This window comes from Pyrgilauda ruficollis, unplaced genomic scaffold (assembly GCF_017590135.1).
Source record: "Pyrgilauda ruficollis isolate IOZ18807 unplaced genomic scaffold, ASM1759013v1 scaffold21, whole genome shotgun sequence".
NCBI classification, from domain to species: domain Eukaryota; kingdom Metazoa; phylum Chordata; class Aves; order Passeriformes; family Passeridae; genus Pyrgilauda; species Pyrgilauda ruficollis.
In genome coordinates, this window is record NW_024520318.1 from 9204672 (window position 1) to 9221601 (window position 16930).

At 54.7% G+C, this 16930-nt stretch overlaps 1 protein-coding gene across 1 annotated transcript; it reads right to left on the reverse strand.

The window, feature by feature from the left end:
* Window positions 1-564: 564 nt before the first annotated feature.
* Window positions 565-6442, reverse strand: B3GNT7 (UDP-GlcNAc:betaGal beta-1,3-N-acetylglucosaminyltransferase 7). Its single transcript, XM_041467843.1, has 2 exons — window positions 6350-6442; window positions 565-1977 (listed from the first exon to the last, which is right to left on the reverse strand). Exons 1-2 carry the CDS (start codon window positions 6358-6360, stop codon window positions 777-779), a joined length of 1212 nt encoding a protein of 403 aa, XP_041323777.1. The 5' UTR covers window positions 6361-6442; the 3' UTR covers window positions 565-776.
* Between the last annotated feature and the right edge of the window lie 10488 nt (window positions 6443-16930).

Here is a 16930-nt window from a genome sequence, read left to right on the forward strand (position 1 = left end):
TTTCAGCTGGGTGCATTCCTCTGAGGACACATGCAGTAAGGCTGCAGAGGGGCTGGGGAGCCAGGCACAGCCCAGGCTGGTGCTGGGAGCCACCGTTGCCTGGGACCCTGTGACAGGGACAAGGACCCCAGTCCCCCAACTGCCAGGCTGAAGCCCTAATGGGGACTCAGGGCTGTTGAGGGCCAGCCTCGGAGAAAAGCCCCTTTCCCCAGCTGCATATGGGGACACAGAGGACTTTGGTGGGGGTGAGTCCAATGCACACAGGGTCAATGTTACCAAGACCTTGCACAGAGGAGAAATTTGAGATAACAGATAAAATCCCGTGATTTTTGAGTCAGGAGGGGTTGATGCACTTGTAATTGGCTGAACTCCCTTGGAGCAGCTTCCCTGGATAGCCAGACCCTGAACATCTCCAAAAAACACCAGTGCCACATCCCTCCCTGCCTCCCTCCACTCCTCCACTCATCATGCTGCTGTGGAGGAGGTACCTAAAGCAGAGCACAAACTTCTTTGTCCTCTCTCCATTTTGTGCTAGACTTGTCATGTTTTGTTGTTTTTTTTCTCTTTTTCAGCAACCCCCAACCCAGCTGGAGATACGTGAACCACAATACAGTACAGGAACAAACCCTGCCCGTGAGCGCAGTGTCTCTGCCCTCCTCACTCCGGAGGGCAGTGCCCCTGAAGGATTTGTGTGCCACCAGCAGAGGTTCACCCCACCCCAGAGCAGGGATCAGTTGTCCCAGTTCCTGCAGTCCCAGCTCTCCAGAGAGACTGAGCTAAAGGACATTGAGTTTTCTTGAGCATGTCAAGTTACTGTGGACCAAGTCCCACATTTGCAGCAGCTCTGGAGGCAGCAGTTTATGAACCACCAACATACTCCGGTAAAAACATGGCTCCTTGTTCATCTTGCTGTTCTTGTTTTTCACAATACCAAAAGTCTTGAAGCCCTCGTGCCCAACAGGTGACACTTTAAGGACCTCCAAGCACATTCCTAGGAAGACATCATCGATGGGGTACAGCTCCAGTGTCTCTGAGGCCTTATGCAGCCTCTTGGCCAGGGCTCCGTCCATGACGAAGCCCCCACCCCCTGCATAGGGTGGGTAGATGTTTTTGTTGTAGAGGGCACTGGGGATGTAGTACTTGTTCTCCTTCTTACGGATTGGCCTGGCCCTGTAGAGGACATCCCCCACAAAGAGGTTCTCTCCCTCCTTCTTGTCCTCCAGGAACTCCAGGATATTGCTGGGACTCACAAACACATCGTCGTCGCCTTTGAAGATGAAGTGGACGCTGTCACAGTAGATGTCGACCCACTTCAGGAAATGGACTTCTTTGAGGGTGAGGTTGAAGAAGCTGTCCAGGAAATCCCACTGCAAGATGTCACCATAGATGTGGTTCTCATAATCTAGCAGTTTCTGGTGGTTGGCTCTCTCCTCCTCCTTGGAGGCAGTGCCCAGCAAGAACAGCGTCCTGATCCTCTTGCCCTCCACCTCCTTCTCTTGGCCCCAGGTCCTCCGGATGGCCTCGCGGCGGTCGTGCTGTGTGATGATGGACTTGACCACAATGAGCAGGTAGACATCCCCGCTGCACTTCTCTGGGTGGTTGATCAGCATGGGGAAGTAGCGGCAGTGCCGATAGAGCAGGAACTGCTGGAAGTTGGGCTCCAGCCCTTTGAACCAATCCACCTTGCTGAAGTTCTGGTTGGCTGAGCAGTTGGTAGTGGTGACATCCCACGATTTTGTTTGCTTTGCCATCACGCTCTCCTCCTTCACAGGAGCTTCCTCCTTCTTGGTCTTCCAGAAACTGCTGCTGATGGAGAAGGAGTTGTCTCTCTTCTGTGATTTCAAGGGCTCTGAAGGGGACAGTTCTTTCTGCTGCTGGCCCTGCATGAACTGGTTTGGGGCCATTCCACGCTGCAGCACCGTCACTGTAATGATCAGCAAGAAGGAGAGACAAACTGTTTTATAGATGGTCTTCTTCCTAAAGGGAGGAGACAAGGGGTTAAAGAGAAGAATATACAGGCTTAAAGAGGCTTGTCTGCAAAAGCACTTCCTTGAGAGGTCATGGGATGCTCATAATCTGTGTTCCATCACCTTTTGAGGAGGAAAAACCTTGTGGGAAGAGCTGCAGGACACCTCAATGCATACTCTTCCCAGCTGCATCCTGCTTGTGGGGTGGCTTTGGGGCCACACTTAACTGTAGGGACAGGTACAAGGTATTGTGGGGTGGTTGCAGTGTCATCTGATAACCGCAGTACCTAAGAGCAGGGAAGGGTTCACAGGAAAAATGAAAATGGGCTGAGAGAGAGAGAAGTCAGGGTGAGAGTTTCAGCAAGGCAGCTGTTTCAGAGGAAAGTCCCAAGGGAAACTGCTGTTTCAGCCACCTTAAAATTGTAGTTTAGGACAAGAGCAGGAGGGAATTATCTTTTCCTCAGAAGCCTTAGCTCCAAGACAGACATACTGTCCATGGCCTAGACTGGCATCACAGGTTACACAGCATTGAGAAACCAGAGCTGGGAAGACCACAAGAGTCAACATGAAAGTAGCATTGCTGTTTCATTTCAAAATGGCACATCAGGACAAAAAAAGAAAGTCATTTGAGTCAAATTTCATGGTTCAGTGGAAAAAAGACATCACCCTACAACCACCTTGTGAACCAGTATTTGAGGTGGCACTCCTGGGCATTTTGGCAGCTCTTGGGTCCCGTTGCTTCCTTTGTGGTGATAAGGAGCAGCAGACGCAGGGCAGATTGTGTGGGCAGATTTTCCCAGCCTGTGACAAACCAGGTGTCTGCATGTCCAAGGTGTGCAGGGCATGAGTAGATCAAACCCAGTTCTTCCTGGGACCATCCTGCTGCTCTCCTCTGCTGCAGACCTATAGCCCTGGGAAGCTGCTCGCTCATGGGACAAACTCTGGATGGAGTTCATGGGGAGCTTGAGTGGGATCCTCGTGAGGTCCTTGGGACTGCGGGAAGGCTGCACTTGGGAGATTATTGATGCACAATTCCTCCCCAGCCTGCTTTTCCACTCAGCTAAAGGTGGGTTTCTCATCCCACTGCCACAGAGGAAGGGAACTGCCCTCTCTGCCCAGCTGCACAATGTAGCTCCTAAGCGCTCAGCTTCCCCACAGCTTGCACACTGTACCAACTTCCTCCTGCCTCAGTCCTGCGTGTTGCAGCCACCTTGGGCCGTCTTCCTGTGCAGATGAGCACTGGGCATGGGAGGATGGCAGCTGAACTCCTTGTCTCCGCTCCCAACAGCTTCCCAAGGGCAGCCCCATCTCTGTCTGCTCCAACACGAGGTGCTTGGCAGTCCCTGAACCCCTTTTTCCTGACACTGGGTTGTGAAGCTGACAGAGACAGATGTGGCACTGGTCTTGGGATGCCCCTGTGCCTGTCCTCTTCATGTCAGAAGCACATCCCAGCCTGTGTGACACTCACTGGGACAGCCCTCAGTCCCCTGCTCCTGTCAGAGCCAGAAAAATCCAGAATCATCTCCAGCAGGCAGGTGGCACCTTCACTTCAGGACAGTCCAGAGAAGGAGCTTGGGGTTGAAACTGAAACCTTTAGCCCAAATATTTTCCAGATAGACAAAACCCCCCAAAAAAGCAGCGAAACTCTCCTAGACCTGGGGACTGGATTGTGATTAGAACCACTGTGAAGCTGCTGGAGTTTTGGGCCTCAGGCTGCATCAAAACACCTGTGGGACACCCTATAGGTCATCAGCCTCCCCAGGGCAGGAGACAACACTGTGCTAGGGGATTCCACTCACCCTGAAATGCAGCAAGCCCAGATGGGAGTCAGGAGCTTAGAGGAGCTCCTGTCTCTGGCTTCGCTCTGAAGCACAAAGAACTTTTGAGCTCGACGTTGTCGTGGGAAAACTGTGATCACTAGTGTGGACTGTGGGAGCGAGCGTGGAAATAAGTAATTAAGGATAAATGGATAGATATTCCTCATCCGGTTTTATATGTGACCACTCATCTGAGACTGATGAGGGAGCAGTTCTGATTAGATCTCACCATTCCCTTAACCCTCTCCAACCCTGCCTGCACAGCTTTGAGCTTATTCTTACAAACCCTTCAGTTCCAATACAACTTTACTCCAGGCACAGCCAAGCAAAGTTTAAAATCTCTCTTCCATACCCGGCACTGCTGCAGAAATAACCCCTGTCACAAGTGTAATTTCGTTTGCATCAATACCATCTCATCCTGTCCTGTCCCACCACATTCTTACACTCCCCACCACCCAGGGACAACAAGCGATAAAATACTCAGCCTGAAGGATGGCCAAAGGTTCCCCAGAAGCCAAATGGCAGGGAATTACTGATACAAATTTTAACAATTTGCATAGGTAGGGCTGTCACTAACTGGCACAGATGGTCCCAGCCTTGGCAGACTCTGCCTAACAGTGCATGAGTGCACTGACCCCCATTACTCTCCTTAGGACAGAAGGTTCTGACCCAGGGCTGAGGGGACAACTCCAGCTTTTATTAAGAGGTGGAGCGTCAAGTGGCCTGGGTATGTTTATAGGTGAGGTGTTGCACAACAGCACAGAAACTTATTCTTCCTTCCTTCAGTGGACCCTGTTTCCCAGTTCTCACCAGTGCAATTCCTGCTTTGTTACAAGAACCTATTTGGGATTTTTCCTACTGGTCTGACTGCAAACCACGGAGTCTCACCACATCCAGCAGGAACCAGGAGACCCACAGCCACCTCTGTCCTGCAGAAACCCTGTCCCTGCACTGCCAGGAAAGCAGCAGGGACTGGGAGGACCCTGAGCCTGAACTGCAGGCAATTCTCATATCAAACCAAGGATTTGGGGGGCCAAAGAGCGACAGTTGTTTGTGCATCTTTTTGAGTCATGACTCTTTCTGCTCTGTGGTCTCCTCAGCTGGGAAGTCCTTTAGGTACAGGTGAAAAAGTAACTCCTGCTTTCTGGGGATGCACTGGCAAGGGAGGTGCTTTGGGTTTGTTGCCATCACCCTGCCAAGCCCCAGGACCCTTCTTTGGGGCACAGCCCCCAGCCAGTCCCCATAGTGTCCCCAGGAGTTGGGGACACCCAGCACTGCAGGGTCCAAGGGTGGCAGCCACCGGGGGTGCTCCCATTGGTGCCAGCCAGGTCTGTCCACCCCAACTGCTGGTGTTGCTGCCATCAAGAGAGCTTTGAAACGGTCTTAACATGCTCCTCCTCTTCCTTTTTATCCACCAAGGAAACTTCAAAACCTTCCCTGTGAGGTGGCTTTGCCACCAGGCAGTTAAACATAAACTCCAAATTAGAAGTGGGCAGCATCCCTTTCTAGGTTTTGATGCTCTAAGGCAGATGAGGCCGCGGGAGACAGGGGCTCTCTATCCCTATCCCATTCACTTTGGATTCACCTGAAAACCTCTTTGATCAGCCAGCGCTATCTATTTATGTGATAGGGGCTTTTTCTGGCCCCTCAATTAGACAGTCACTGAAGGCACCGCCAGTATAGAGTCCTGTCTGTTGTCAGCGCCAAGGATTTGAAGAGGGGATCTTATAAAGGGGCAGATGCTGGGCGGAAAGACCCCAAATGTTCCCAGAAAGTAGCCTGTGCAATAGCTGGGTGCAAGCACCAAGCGGGGCCGAAGCTCGCCATGGGGGTGCCCGGAGACGCGTCCCCTCCTCATAAAAGCGAACTGGTTTAAACAAAAGGCCGTAAAAAACACGCTTCTGGGGAAGGGGCAAGAGCCGAAACCTCGGGTATTGCCGCCGGTGAGGGCATCTGTCCCCAAGCTGGCGCTGCCGTGGGATGGGACCCCACCGAGCAGGGCTGGAGACACTGCTGTCCCCGGCCCCTCCACACAAACCAGCCCTTTTCAGGGAAAAGCTGGGAAAAGCATTCCCAGGGATTCGGGGGCACCAACCGGCCGCCCCTGCCCGTTGCCCCCATCCTGCCTCCCTCCGGGCCGGAGCTCCGGTGCCCCGGGATGGAGAGAAATTCGTGTCGGCAGCGGACCCCCAGAGAGCCTTCTCCGGGGTACCGCGGCCAGCGAGACCCCGCCTGGGAGCCCCGCAGAGCCGCGGCGGCGGGAGGCTCGCTCCTGGGATGGGGACAGACGGACGGGGGACAAATGACAAACTTCGTCCTTAGTCGCTTCCGCATGCCCACCGTCCCCACCAGAGCTGTCCTTCCCCGGCCAGCCGCCCCCGGGGCGACTCCCGAGAGGGACCCGGTGGGGAGAGGTCCTCGCGGTGCCCCGGCTCCGGGCAGGACGCGGCGTCGGGACGGCAGTGCCGGCAGCGGGAGCGGAGGACACGGGACGGCGGAGGCAGGGATACCGGGATTCGGTGCGGGAGCGGGGCTCGGGCTCCGCGCTCCCCGGAGATCACTCACCACTGGAACATGCTGGGAGTGGGACGGGGCGGCCGCTCCGCTGCTGGCCGGGCTGCCCGCGGTCCGGGCGCTTCTCTCTGCACTCTTACTCCTCCTCTTCTTTTTTCTTTCTTTCTTTTTTTTTTTTTTTTTTTTTTCCTCTACTTTTTTTTTTTTCCCCCCCCTCTCTTTTTTTTTTTTTTTTTTTTTTTTTTTTTTTTTTTTTTTTTCTCCTACTTTTTCTCTTTTCCCTCCCCTCTCTCTCCGAGGTGGAGCCTAGAGATGGATGGCAGAGCAGGTAGGTTAACTCTTGCCCTGCCCCTCTGTCCCGTCCCCCAGCCCGCCCCAGCAGACAGGCACCTCCCCAGTGCTCCCAGGGCAAGGAGTTTAAGGGTGACACCACACACGTCCTCCTGAGGGCCCTCCCCGCTGCCGATGGCACACTCATCAGGATCTGGGATCTCGGGGGCGTCCTAGTCCGGCTCTTCATGTACTGTGCCCTCTCTGGGGTGCATTAGCTCTGCCCCAGAGTCTTTCATGTGCCTCCCGGGATGCCCACATCTCCTGGGACCCACCCTTCCCCCACGACCCACATCTCAACCATGGTCCACACCTTGTCAAGGACCAATACTCTGCCCAGGGCTGCAGTCTCACCCAGGCATCCATGCTCTGCCCAGGACTCACACATTTCCTGGGACCCACAGCACACCTGGGGGTGCAGAGAGTTGACGGGGAGTTGCTGCATCAGGAAGGTGCACAAAGCATGCTGGGACCCCTCATGGGTCAAATTTCCAATAGTATCACAGCCAGGTGAGGGGTCCTTTCAAACTTCCTTCAGCCCTTATTCAGATGCAGTTTCACCAGCATTCCTGCTAGAACCATATCAGCATGGGACATCCCATTGCCCAGGAAGAATCAGATTAAAGACCTTCCATTCCTTTTAAATGTAACATTTCAGTTGCAGGTGTTTTTCAGCTATAAAAATCAGTCCTTGTAATTTCTGGTATCTCCCTTTTGTGTCACCCTCCCAATCCCACCATCTGCTCATGTCCGCCATTAAGCCAGGCTGGGAAACCTGCAGGAAATTTGCAATATTTCCTTTCCTGTCCAGCAGAGATATCCCAGTCCGTTTCTGAACAGTTCCTCTGCATTTTTCATGAGTGATGAGGGTCAGGGTCTCTTACAGCTCTCACAACCCCCTGGACACACTGAATTTCTCATGGGAAAGGTGCTTTCAAAGACTGGACATGTAAAGGGACCCACACAACCTCTGCTACTCAGACAGCACCAAGAAAACTCCATGTCCAGCTCAGTTTGGGGAGGAGGACTGCACTGCTTTCTCCAGATGTGTTTCTCTCTCCTTATCTCAGCTTATCGCTTTCCCAGGTGCCCTGCAGCTCTGTGTCCTGGGGCCTGTGAAAGCTCCCCAGGAAACATTGCCCAAACAGGCTGCACCAGCTCTACTGCATCCCATGTCCTTATCATCACCAAAAGTCCATACATACCTTTCCTGATTCCTTTTTAGCCTGTTCCCAGTGCCTATAGGAAAGTTTGTATTTGCTGCTCTCATGGCCCCAAGAAAATCATGGCCATGAGATTCACTGAGCATCAGCTTGAGCAGAACAGGCTGTGAGAAGGACCCACCTCATCCCTGCAGCACAAGGGATGGTTAGGTGCATGCCAGCCCATGGCTGGGAATTCACCCTGCTCTGCAAAGAGGGGCTCACAGTGGAGGAGAACCCCACTGGAGAACCCCTTTGCATGCAGGGGTGTGAACAGGAAAGCCCTGAGAGCACAACAATCATTTCATCCCTGCAATTTGCCCTGGGACCACGATGTGGACAGGGATGGCAGCATCCACTTGTGGGGAGCTGCAGTAAATCCCAAACCACAGCCCCGGGGTGAGTGCTGCCGTGGCAGGGCACCCAGCAGCCGTGTGTGTGTGGCAGTCTCTGGGGCTCTGCGATGCCCAGCAGCAGCACACGCAGCCGGCAGGGCTGTGCTGCCCCGCAGGGTGAGGAGGGCTCCTGGCAGCCTGGGGCAGGGAGCTGTGCCAGCCCTGCTCCCAGCCTCCCGCCTCTCCGACGGCTGCTTCCGTGCAGGAAAGCTGTAGGGCCGCAAGCATAGGAATTCCTGGATGATTCCATGCTGCTGTGCAGGGTTTTGGTTCAAAATAACCCCCTACCTCCCCCCGTGTGAGAAAAAGATGCACATCCCACTGCAGGTCTGGGGTGTGAGGGCTGCACAAAGCTTTACCTCTGATAATCATTAAAGGCTCAAATCCTGCCAGGTCTGGGGCATCCCTGACACCTGGGATAAACAGTCCTGGGCATCCTTGGCACCACCAGCTCCTATTTCAAGGATGAACCTGAAAATGAAGCAGAATTGTTTATGATTTTTTTTTCATCATTACATAGAAAAGTTTAGGACAAAACCAAATTCTCAGCTCTTCAGAGTCACCCTAGGAAAGCAGAAAAGCAGCAGGAAGAACAAAATCCAGCTGAAAGCATATTTCTTTTAAAAAGTCTTGCTCCACATGCATTCCCTTTGCCTCTTTCCAGTGCCCAGCAAGAACAGGTTTCACATGAGCCGCCACAAACACTCTGCTGGGAACAAAACATGAAAAAGAGAAACCTGAATATTTTTATTCACCCCAGCAGACTCAGCCAGCAGCACATCCCTGCCATTCCTGCCCAGCCCTGCCTTCAGCAAAGCAGCTGAATCTGTAGCCTTGCCCCTCCTTCTCTGCAGCACCCCTCAGTTGTATTTCTTAGGTCTGAGCTATTAGACTGAAATTTTGAGGCACCAGGAGCCTTTTTGTCACTGTGGGCAGAGCTGCAGATTTCTGGATAAGGGCTCTTGGGTGGCAGGTGCTGCTTGAGCATGGAAAAACCGAGTTCCTCTGCCTTGCACAAAACCAGTGACATCTGAGGTGTGCCAGGCCACTGCAGCCCCGGGAGAGCTGGCAGGTACCTGTGAGGAACAGCATTTGGACACACTGTCATTGCACTGGACAGGGATGTAGAGGGGAACGCAGTGCATGGATCTTCCTGGGTGACACCCGAGTGACAGCCAGGGTGACACCAGCTCCTGCTGGCAGCAGCATCTCCACATCTGATGGCTCCTATAACCCATTTGGAGAGAACCAGTCCCAGTGCCACACACTCACCCCCCGCCCAAGCATTATCCCAACTGGTGCCACTGCTGGAGATGGGGAGGGGCAACCTGTGGGGACAACAAGGCCTTGGAACTGGCATCAAACAGGGCTCCAGGACATTGACTGGGTTAAGGGAAAGGACAAGGACTGGGGTGATGCCCAAGTGGCTCATTTAGATGTTCTCAAAGCTAACCACAATGCTTTTTTTGTTTCAAGAATCCTCTTTTAATTTCAAGGCGGACCTGAACTAAAATATTTTATTTAAAAAATAGTACAAAGAAATAAGTGAGCTTTTTTTATTAAGTTTATGTAATCCCAGAAGACTGGCTAGTGGCAGATTGACCTAGCCAGTGTTTTCCCACTGATGGTTTGGAATTTGTTTCACTGGGGAAAGCTGCACTGGTTTCTTTGATATGGTTTTTTTTGTGTGTGTGTATGAGTGTTGTTTTCTGATTTATTTTCATTCCAGCAAATTATACATACACAGAGAAAACTCTCACTTCTTCTTCCAGGAATTCTCACACCTCCTGACCGCTTGTGCCAACACTGTGGTCCCTGGGCTGGGTTTCCCACACAAGCCGAGGTCCTGTTGCCCTGTGGAGACACACAAACCAGCCCTCTCCTCCCCAAACCTCTGAGTGCCTGGAGCAGGACCAAGGGCTCAGCCTGACCCGAGAGCAGCTGCACAGGGTGGTCACACTTTTAGGTTTTTCTTTGTTAAACCACTCACCTGTGGTGTACCCTGGAGCAGGGAGGGAGGTCAAGGCCGTAATTTGTTTGGCTGAGCTAGACTCGCACCACATCAAGAATTTGCACACACTCAGGAGCAAACATCCTGGATGTGATAGGACAGGGAATGTTCCTTTCTCCTTCCATGTTTGTTTTCTAAGCACCTTTCATGATGCTGTGGTAAAGAGCAGCCCTGTGAGACTCGCCCATCACCACGGCTCTCACGTGGAATACTGGGAGCTGTGAGCGGGACCGGCTCTGCCTTAGTCCCAGGGAAGTTTCCCCAGGCAGTTGGGATTAATTATTAACCTGATTTATTGCTGCGTCTTGGAAGGTGGAGCAGACGTCATGGACTGACCAGTCTGACGTGGGACACCGGGAAACACATCCACCCCCACAGAAAGCTCCCTCTGCTTGCCCGTGCTAACAGAGCCATAAACCAGAGCCTGGGCAGGGTGAGTTATTTCACTCATTAACCCCAGTGCCCCGTGGCTGTTTCCATGCCAGTGCCTCTGCCAGAGCAGGACCACGCTGGCACCCAGGATGCAGGAGGAGATTTTCTGCCTTCCCACAGCCAGGTGCTCCATCCTACTCCATTTGCCTCAGCATCTCACACACTGAAACACTGGGGGCTGCTGAAACACCTTGAGCCACAACTGAAAGCCACACCCTCTGTCCTGCCTGGAATCAAACACTCTGGGATTTGCATGATTTCTTCCAAAAATAGGGGAGGAGTGTAAGTTGCTTCGCAGGGTGATGGCTGGGCCAGCCCTCATTGCTCCAGGGTCCCCAAGGTGCTGTTGCCCTTTGCAGACCCAGCTGTGGGATGCAGCTGGGGCTGGCAGGGAAGTGCTCTCGTGGTCACTGTGCCAGGAGCCACAGGAGCAGGGCAGGGGGAAGCACTCTGCAAACCTGGGTAGGCAAATCCCAGACCCAGACTCACCCAAGGGTTTCTGTCCCTGGGCTTCCCCTTCCTCATTTTCCCCAATGAAAGGCTCCCTCCAGCCTCAGGGCTGCTGCCCAGTGAGGATGCTGCCTTCTCTTCCCATGGGATTTAAACCCCTGGGACACCTGGGTGTCCTGGGGAGCCCTGTGTGGCTGTGCTGTTACTTTAAAGCAGCAGCTGGATCCAGCTGTGACTGCAAGTAACCCTCACCACAGCCTTGCCCAGGCACTTTATGCATTTTCCAGTGGTTCCAGAGGCGCTTGGCAGCAGCATGAAGGGGAAACCGGACTCACTGGCTGCTGGCGAGCAGAATGGGAGGCGAAAGGGAAAACATTTCCCTTCCCAGAGGAGCAGGGGGAAGCCCAGTGCTGCAGCTTGGGCAGCAGGCACAGAGGGGGCAGGCTCTGGGGCATGATGCAAACAGCCTGAGGCTGGGCACAGTGAGCCACAGGCCCTGGCTTGTCTCTCCCAGCCCAGTGTGCCCCAGCAAGAGGTGCTGACCACAGCGTGCCTCAGTTTCTCTTGTGCAGAAAGCCCCAGGGTCTGGGTTTTTCCTAAAATCTTGTGGTAGGATGGCATCCAGGCACGGAAAAAAACAAGCCCACGAGGACATAAGATGGAGAAATCTTATGGGATGTGAATGTGGAGTTTGAGGTGGGAGATACTCTCATGCTGCCCAAACCCAGAAAGGAAGGAGGAAGATGGGCTGCTTGGCCTTGGGAAGGCCAGTCCTGATGCTGAAGGATGCTCATTTCCGTCCTGGACCCTCCAAAGAGGTGGAGAAGAGGAAATCAGGAGTGTTAGGAAAGCAGTGTCATGCCAGCAGTGAAATCATGAGCCCTGCCTGCAGAGATGCTCCTGCCCGTCGCAGGGACCATGGGCCTGTCCTGCCCAGCCCTTGCCACCCTGACTTTTCTGCCACACCAGCTATGGGCACAGCCTGAAGGTAAAACCCTGGTTGGGCATCATCCCACGGGGCTGTTCTCCCAGCTCCAGCCTGGGAAGAGCTGGGCTCCAGGTGCCAGCACAGCCCTGGGAAGCTGTGCTGCCTGGGGACTGGCAGGGGCCCAGGAGCCATGAGCTGCAAGGAGACAGGAGACGTGTTTTCCGTTGGGCAGGAGAGCGCTCGCGACGCCTCTCATGAGTCAGATGGAAAGGACGGCTCAGGAGTCACCTGAGCCCGGCGGCTGCCTGCCCACGGCCCCTCTCCAGCCCAAGTGGAAAAACATACAGCCCCATCCATGCCTGCTGAGACCCTGAGCTCTGGCCGAGCCCCCTCCTAGGCTGGCAGATGCAGAAATGCTCACATTAGCCTTTTTTGGCCAAATCGGTTTAGGAGAGAGGCAGAGACAACTCAGACATCCCTGGCTCTGTGGCTCTGCTCAGCATTAATCATCACTCTGCTGCTGCTCGGCGCCAAAACCTGGGCTCAGCTACAGCCACTGGTGGATCTGTCTCCAGCAAGAGACGGAGAGAGGGAGAAGGAGGGCATGTGGAGTGCAGACTTCCCCTCTTTGGCTGGGGCTACTGGACTGAAGCCATGGCAAAGCTCCCTGCATGCGCACGAAGGGCGGGCAGCACCCGCAGTGCCACCCCAGGCAGGCACCGCCGGGCACAGGAGATGGCCCTTGCATGGGCACTGCTCCCCAGCCCAGCTCAGGGAGCTGGTGGGAGAGGTGACAACAGCAATTTGCTAGCCTGGGAGTAGCTGAGACATAAGAGAGCCCTCTGGAGAGGAGAAGAGAGCCGGCACACCCAGACGCATTCCTGAGGTTTGGTTTCCATGGTGGGATGTTCACCCGACGGTGAAGTCATTCTATGCTGTGAGCTGAGATGGCCAGTGAGTTAATGCATGGATCCAGCTCCTTCCCTGATTCACAGCAGGCGCAGCCACAGCCCCGTGCCATCCCTTGGGCTGACGCTTCTCACGTGGCTCTGGCACTTCCAGTGTCTTGGTGCAGGGAGGCTCCAGACGCCGCTGCTGGGTTGATCCCTGCCTCACCATGGGAAAACAGTTCCTGCACAGGGTGGAGGACAGGCTGATGGCTCTCCTGGGTCCTTCCAGCCCATTTGTATCATCACACTGTGCTCCCCATCGTGGTTTACTTTCCCTTCATCCTCCTGCTACCACTGGTGACAACAGGACAGAAATGCACCACCCTAACAGGCCATTCCTGCAGGGCCAAAGCTTTGAGGATCTGCCCAACACTAGAGAGAGGCTGGGAAGGATGGAGAAGTGGGCATCATGGAAGGAGGAGGATGGGAATCCCATCAGTCCTTGGGGTGAGGTAGCAGGGACACTCCCTGGCACAAGCAGCTCTTGGTGCCAACACCGAGCATGTGGCTGCGGAGTTCAGCGACAGGGCTGCACAGATCAACAAACCAGAGGTGTGGTGGTGAACTAGCCCTGAAATGTCAGCCAGCAAATTGATAGGATTATTCCCAGCCTCAGGGTGGTTTTCTGCAGGTCTGGAGGCACAGGGATGTGGCCAGGTTGCCCAGAGCCATCAGCTGCCATTTGGGCCACAGCTATTTGTGCTAAAGGGAAATATCTAAGTCTGACTTTTCATCAAAGTTCAACTCCCCCACAGTCCAGGCAGCTAAATCCCTTTAAAAGGCATATCCCTTTAGGATGCATCTCCTGATCAACCACCACTGCAAGGGCCTCCTGCACACTCTCTACACCAGTAGTCCCCTGCTGCTCTCCCCAGCAGCTGTGGGCTCCAGGACAGGGGCAAGCTGAACCCCAAGGGGCCTCTACTCTTCTCTTGCTGGTGTCTTGCACGAGCACATGATACCTCTGGAAGACAGTAGGACATGCCTAATCCTCAGATACATCATGGGGGACCTCTCAGGGTGGTAGCACCACCATGCGCAGAGCTGTTTGCTTTTGAGATAAAACCAGACCTTCCCATACATGCTTGCATCTAATCTAAACCAGAAATCCCTCCCTGCTTCTCATCTCGCATGCAGCCAGGCACAGAGGTCCTAACTGGGACCACCAGGAAGCCACTCTCCCTTTGGGGCTGCCCAGAGCTATGAGCAATGTTGCCTGCTCCGGGAAGTGACAAGCCACCTCCTGGCTCTGCCACTGCAGGTGACATCCCCGGGCCCAGGAGATGATGCTGGGGATGTGTAAGGTGCTGGCACAGCCCAGCAGCCGCCTGGGTGTGTGTCAGCCAGAGCGGGAAGCGCGCGGCCAAACTGAGCCAAAGAAAACCGGCAGCTCCAGGGATGTTTTACACCGGCCAGGATGGAGCCCCAGCCCTGCCAGCCAGTACTCAGGGCACCAAAATGTGACACAAGACAGCTCCCTATCTCAAGGACCCCAAGGATCTTTCTGGGGCTTTCCCAGCCCTTCCCCAGGCTTTGTTTGACACCCAAAGTCAATGAAAGTCCGGGGATGGGTGCAGACAGACCCAGCCTCCACTGCCCCCTTCCCGTTCTCATCCCTGACCGCACGCAGACACCCAGGTGAGAGGCAAGGCTCCCTCAAATCCCTCCACCCCTGGAAATCTTCAGCCTCACTCCTTCCTCGGGCCCTTCTGCCTCCACTCCACGCTAATGAGATCCATTTCGCCGCCTTTCCCTGGGCAGCCGGCCCCTCCTGCGGCAGCTCGGGCCGCTCTCCTCTCCCGGCGGCTCCAGCTGCCCTCCGGCCCGGCTGACTCACGCTCGGCACACACTGAGCCCTTTCAGCAGCCCTGGCCCCGAACACTGTCCCACTCTTCCCAGCGCCCGCTGCCGGCACAGGCTCCCGGCCAAGGGGAGCCATCCACGCCCTCCCTGAGAGAGCGGCTTTCATGGCCGGGAGGCCGAAGGGCTGCCCGGGGCCAGCGGGGCAGCGTGAGGCACAGGCGGGAGCTCGGCCGCAGGGGATGGACACGCAGAGCGGGTCGCTTTGAGCAACGGCCAGCAGTTAAGAAAATAAATAGATGGATTTCAGAAGAAAAAGGTTTACAAGCTCCTAATGTGACCATTCTTGGCTTGGACAGATGAAATCTGTCAGGAATCTTTTCCTCCTTTCTGCCTTCACCAAACTTCCTCTGACCAACAGCGGGGCTCTGTGTGGGGATGGGGCCGCAGAAGGGGCTTCTCTGTTGCCCAGCTCCCAAACTAGCAGGGGGGTGGGCACCACCATCCCAACATCCCTCTCCTGGAAACGTTGCGGAATCCTCCATATGAGGAGCTGCTGGAAAAGCCACTTGCACTTTCTCAGGGCTGGAGCCACACTGTCTGCAGGGCAGCACCAACCCCTGCACTGCACCGGGCCCTGCTTGTGCAAGGGGACACGCTGGCCCTCCCCAGGCTCTTGTGTCTAATGGCCAGGGGTGAGGTGCTGGAGCCTGGGAAAGTCCATGCATGGAGCTGCAGGGGAGGGTGTTGCTCAGGTGTACCCCAAAAGGAGCCTTACCAACCTGCCACAGCCTAACACCAGGGCTTTTCAGCTGCCAGGGCCTCTCCAGCAGGGTGTCCATGCCTCAGGGGACAGAGAGAGCAAGGTGAACTCTTGTGACCCTGGGTGACACAGTGGGGATGTGCACGAGCACAGCAGCAACCTCCAGGTATGAGACTGCACGAGTACCTTCTGCCCCTTTCCTTTCTGCCTCTTGCTGTGTTTTTCACCTGTCATTTTCTGCTCAGTTTGCCAGAATGCCCAAAATACCTGACAAAAGAGATTCCTCTGTCTGTCCAGGGAGATCACCTTTACCCCAGCTCTCAGCGCAGATGGGACAAAGGGGACAAAGGGGTCTCACTCACCCTCACTCCGTGGGCAGTGTGGCAGGGTCACCAGAGTAGCTGAAGCTGTGCTGATTTACACCTCTAGAGCATTTGGACCTGCACCAAGCTCAGCTCTGGGCTTGGGAACAGGGTTAATGGGAAAAACCTGCAACCCTGCCTGTGCTACACCGCAAGCTGAACAGGCTCAAGGGGAATCTCCACCAGGAGTTTGCTGCTGACTGCCTGATAAACCTCTGCTCTTGCCCAGGCATTTCTCCTTGGAGGGTTTGTTTGTCCTCTTCCACGAGTAGGGCCAGAGAGGGGAAATCTCAAAATCTTGGTGGGAGGAATGTGGTAGCTGAAGGGCTGAGATGTGCATCACAGCCACCCTCCCCTCTGGACACCTGCCAGGTTTCGGTAGCAGTGAAGTCCCTCTTCAGCTCCTGAAATGAAACTGCAAATGAAACCACCACAATAAATGAGTTTTATAAGCCTGGAAAGAGGCATGAGGTTTTGCAAGCTGTGCTTAACCTGTGAAAGGTCACCTGGAAGCTGCACCCCTGGCAGTGAGGGTGAAGCCGTGTGTGTGTGGGCACCAGCAGCAGCTGCCCCAGGGGAGGGACATGTCTTGTGCATGATGCTGTGGTGAGCACAGCCCACAGACTCACAGTGCCTTGGAGCAGTCAGCAGGGGCTGCTGCATCAGGCTGCAGAAACCCTTTCCTCTCCTTCTCTCCTCAGTCATCCTTCCAGCATTGCCTGGTTTTGTTAAGGAGGAGGGGGATGGATGCTATGGACCCCTTAGCACAGCCCAGGGAGTGTGTGGGGAGCACAAGACCCAGCTTTCAGGGCAGTGGTAGCTGTGCCAGATATTGTGATGCTGAAGGAGGGTGGTGGCAGCCACAGGGGACAGTTCATGGATGAGGTTTAAATACATACAGAGCCCTGAGATTCCTAGAGCCCAGAGGGACCCCATTTCCCAGGCCTAGTGCTGCTGGAGGAAGGGCCAGTGAGCAATTCCCACACCAAGCCCTGCAGGGCACTTCCCT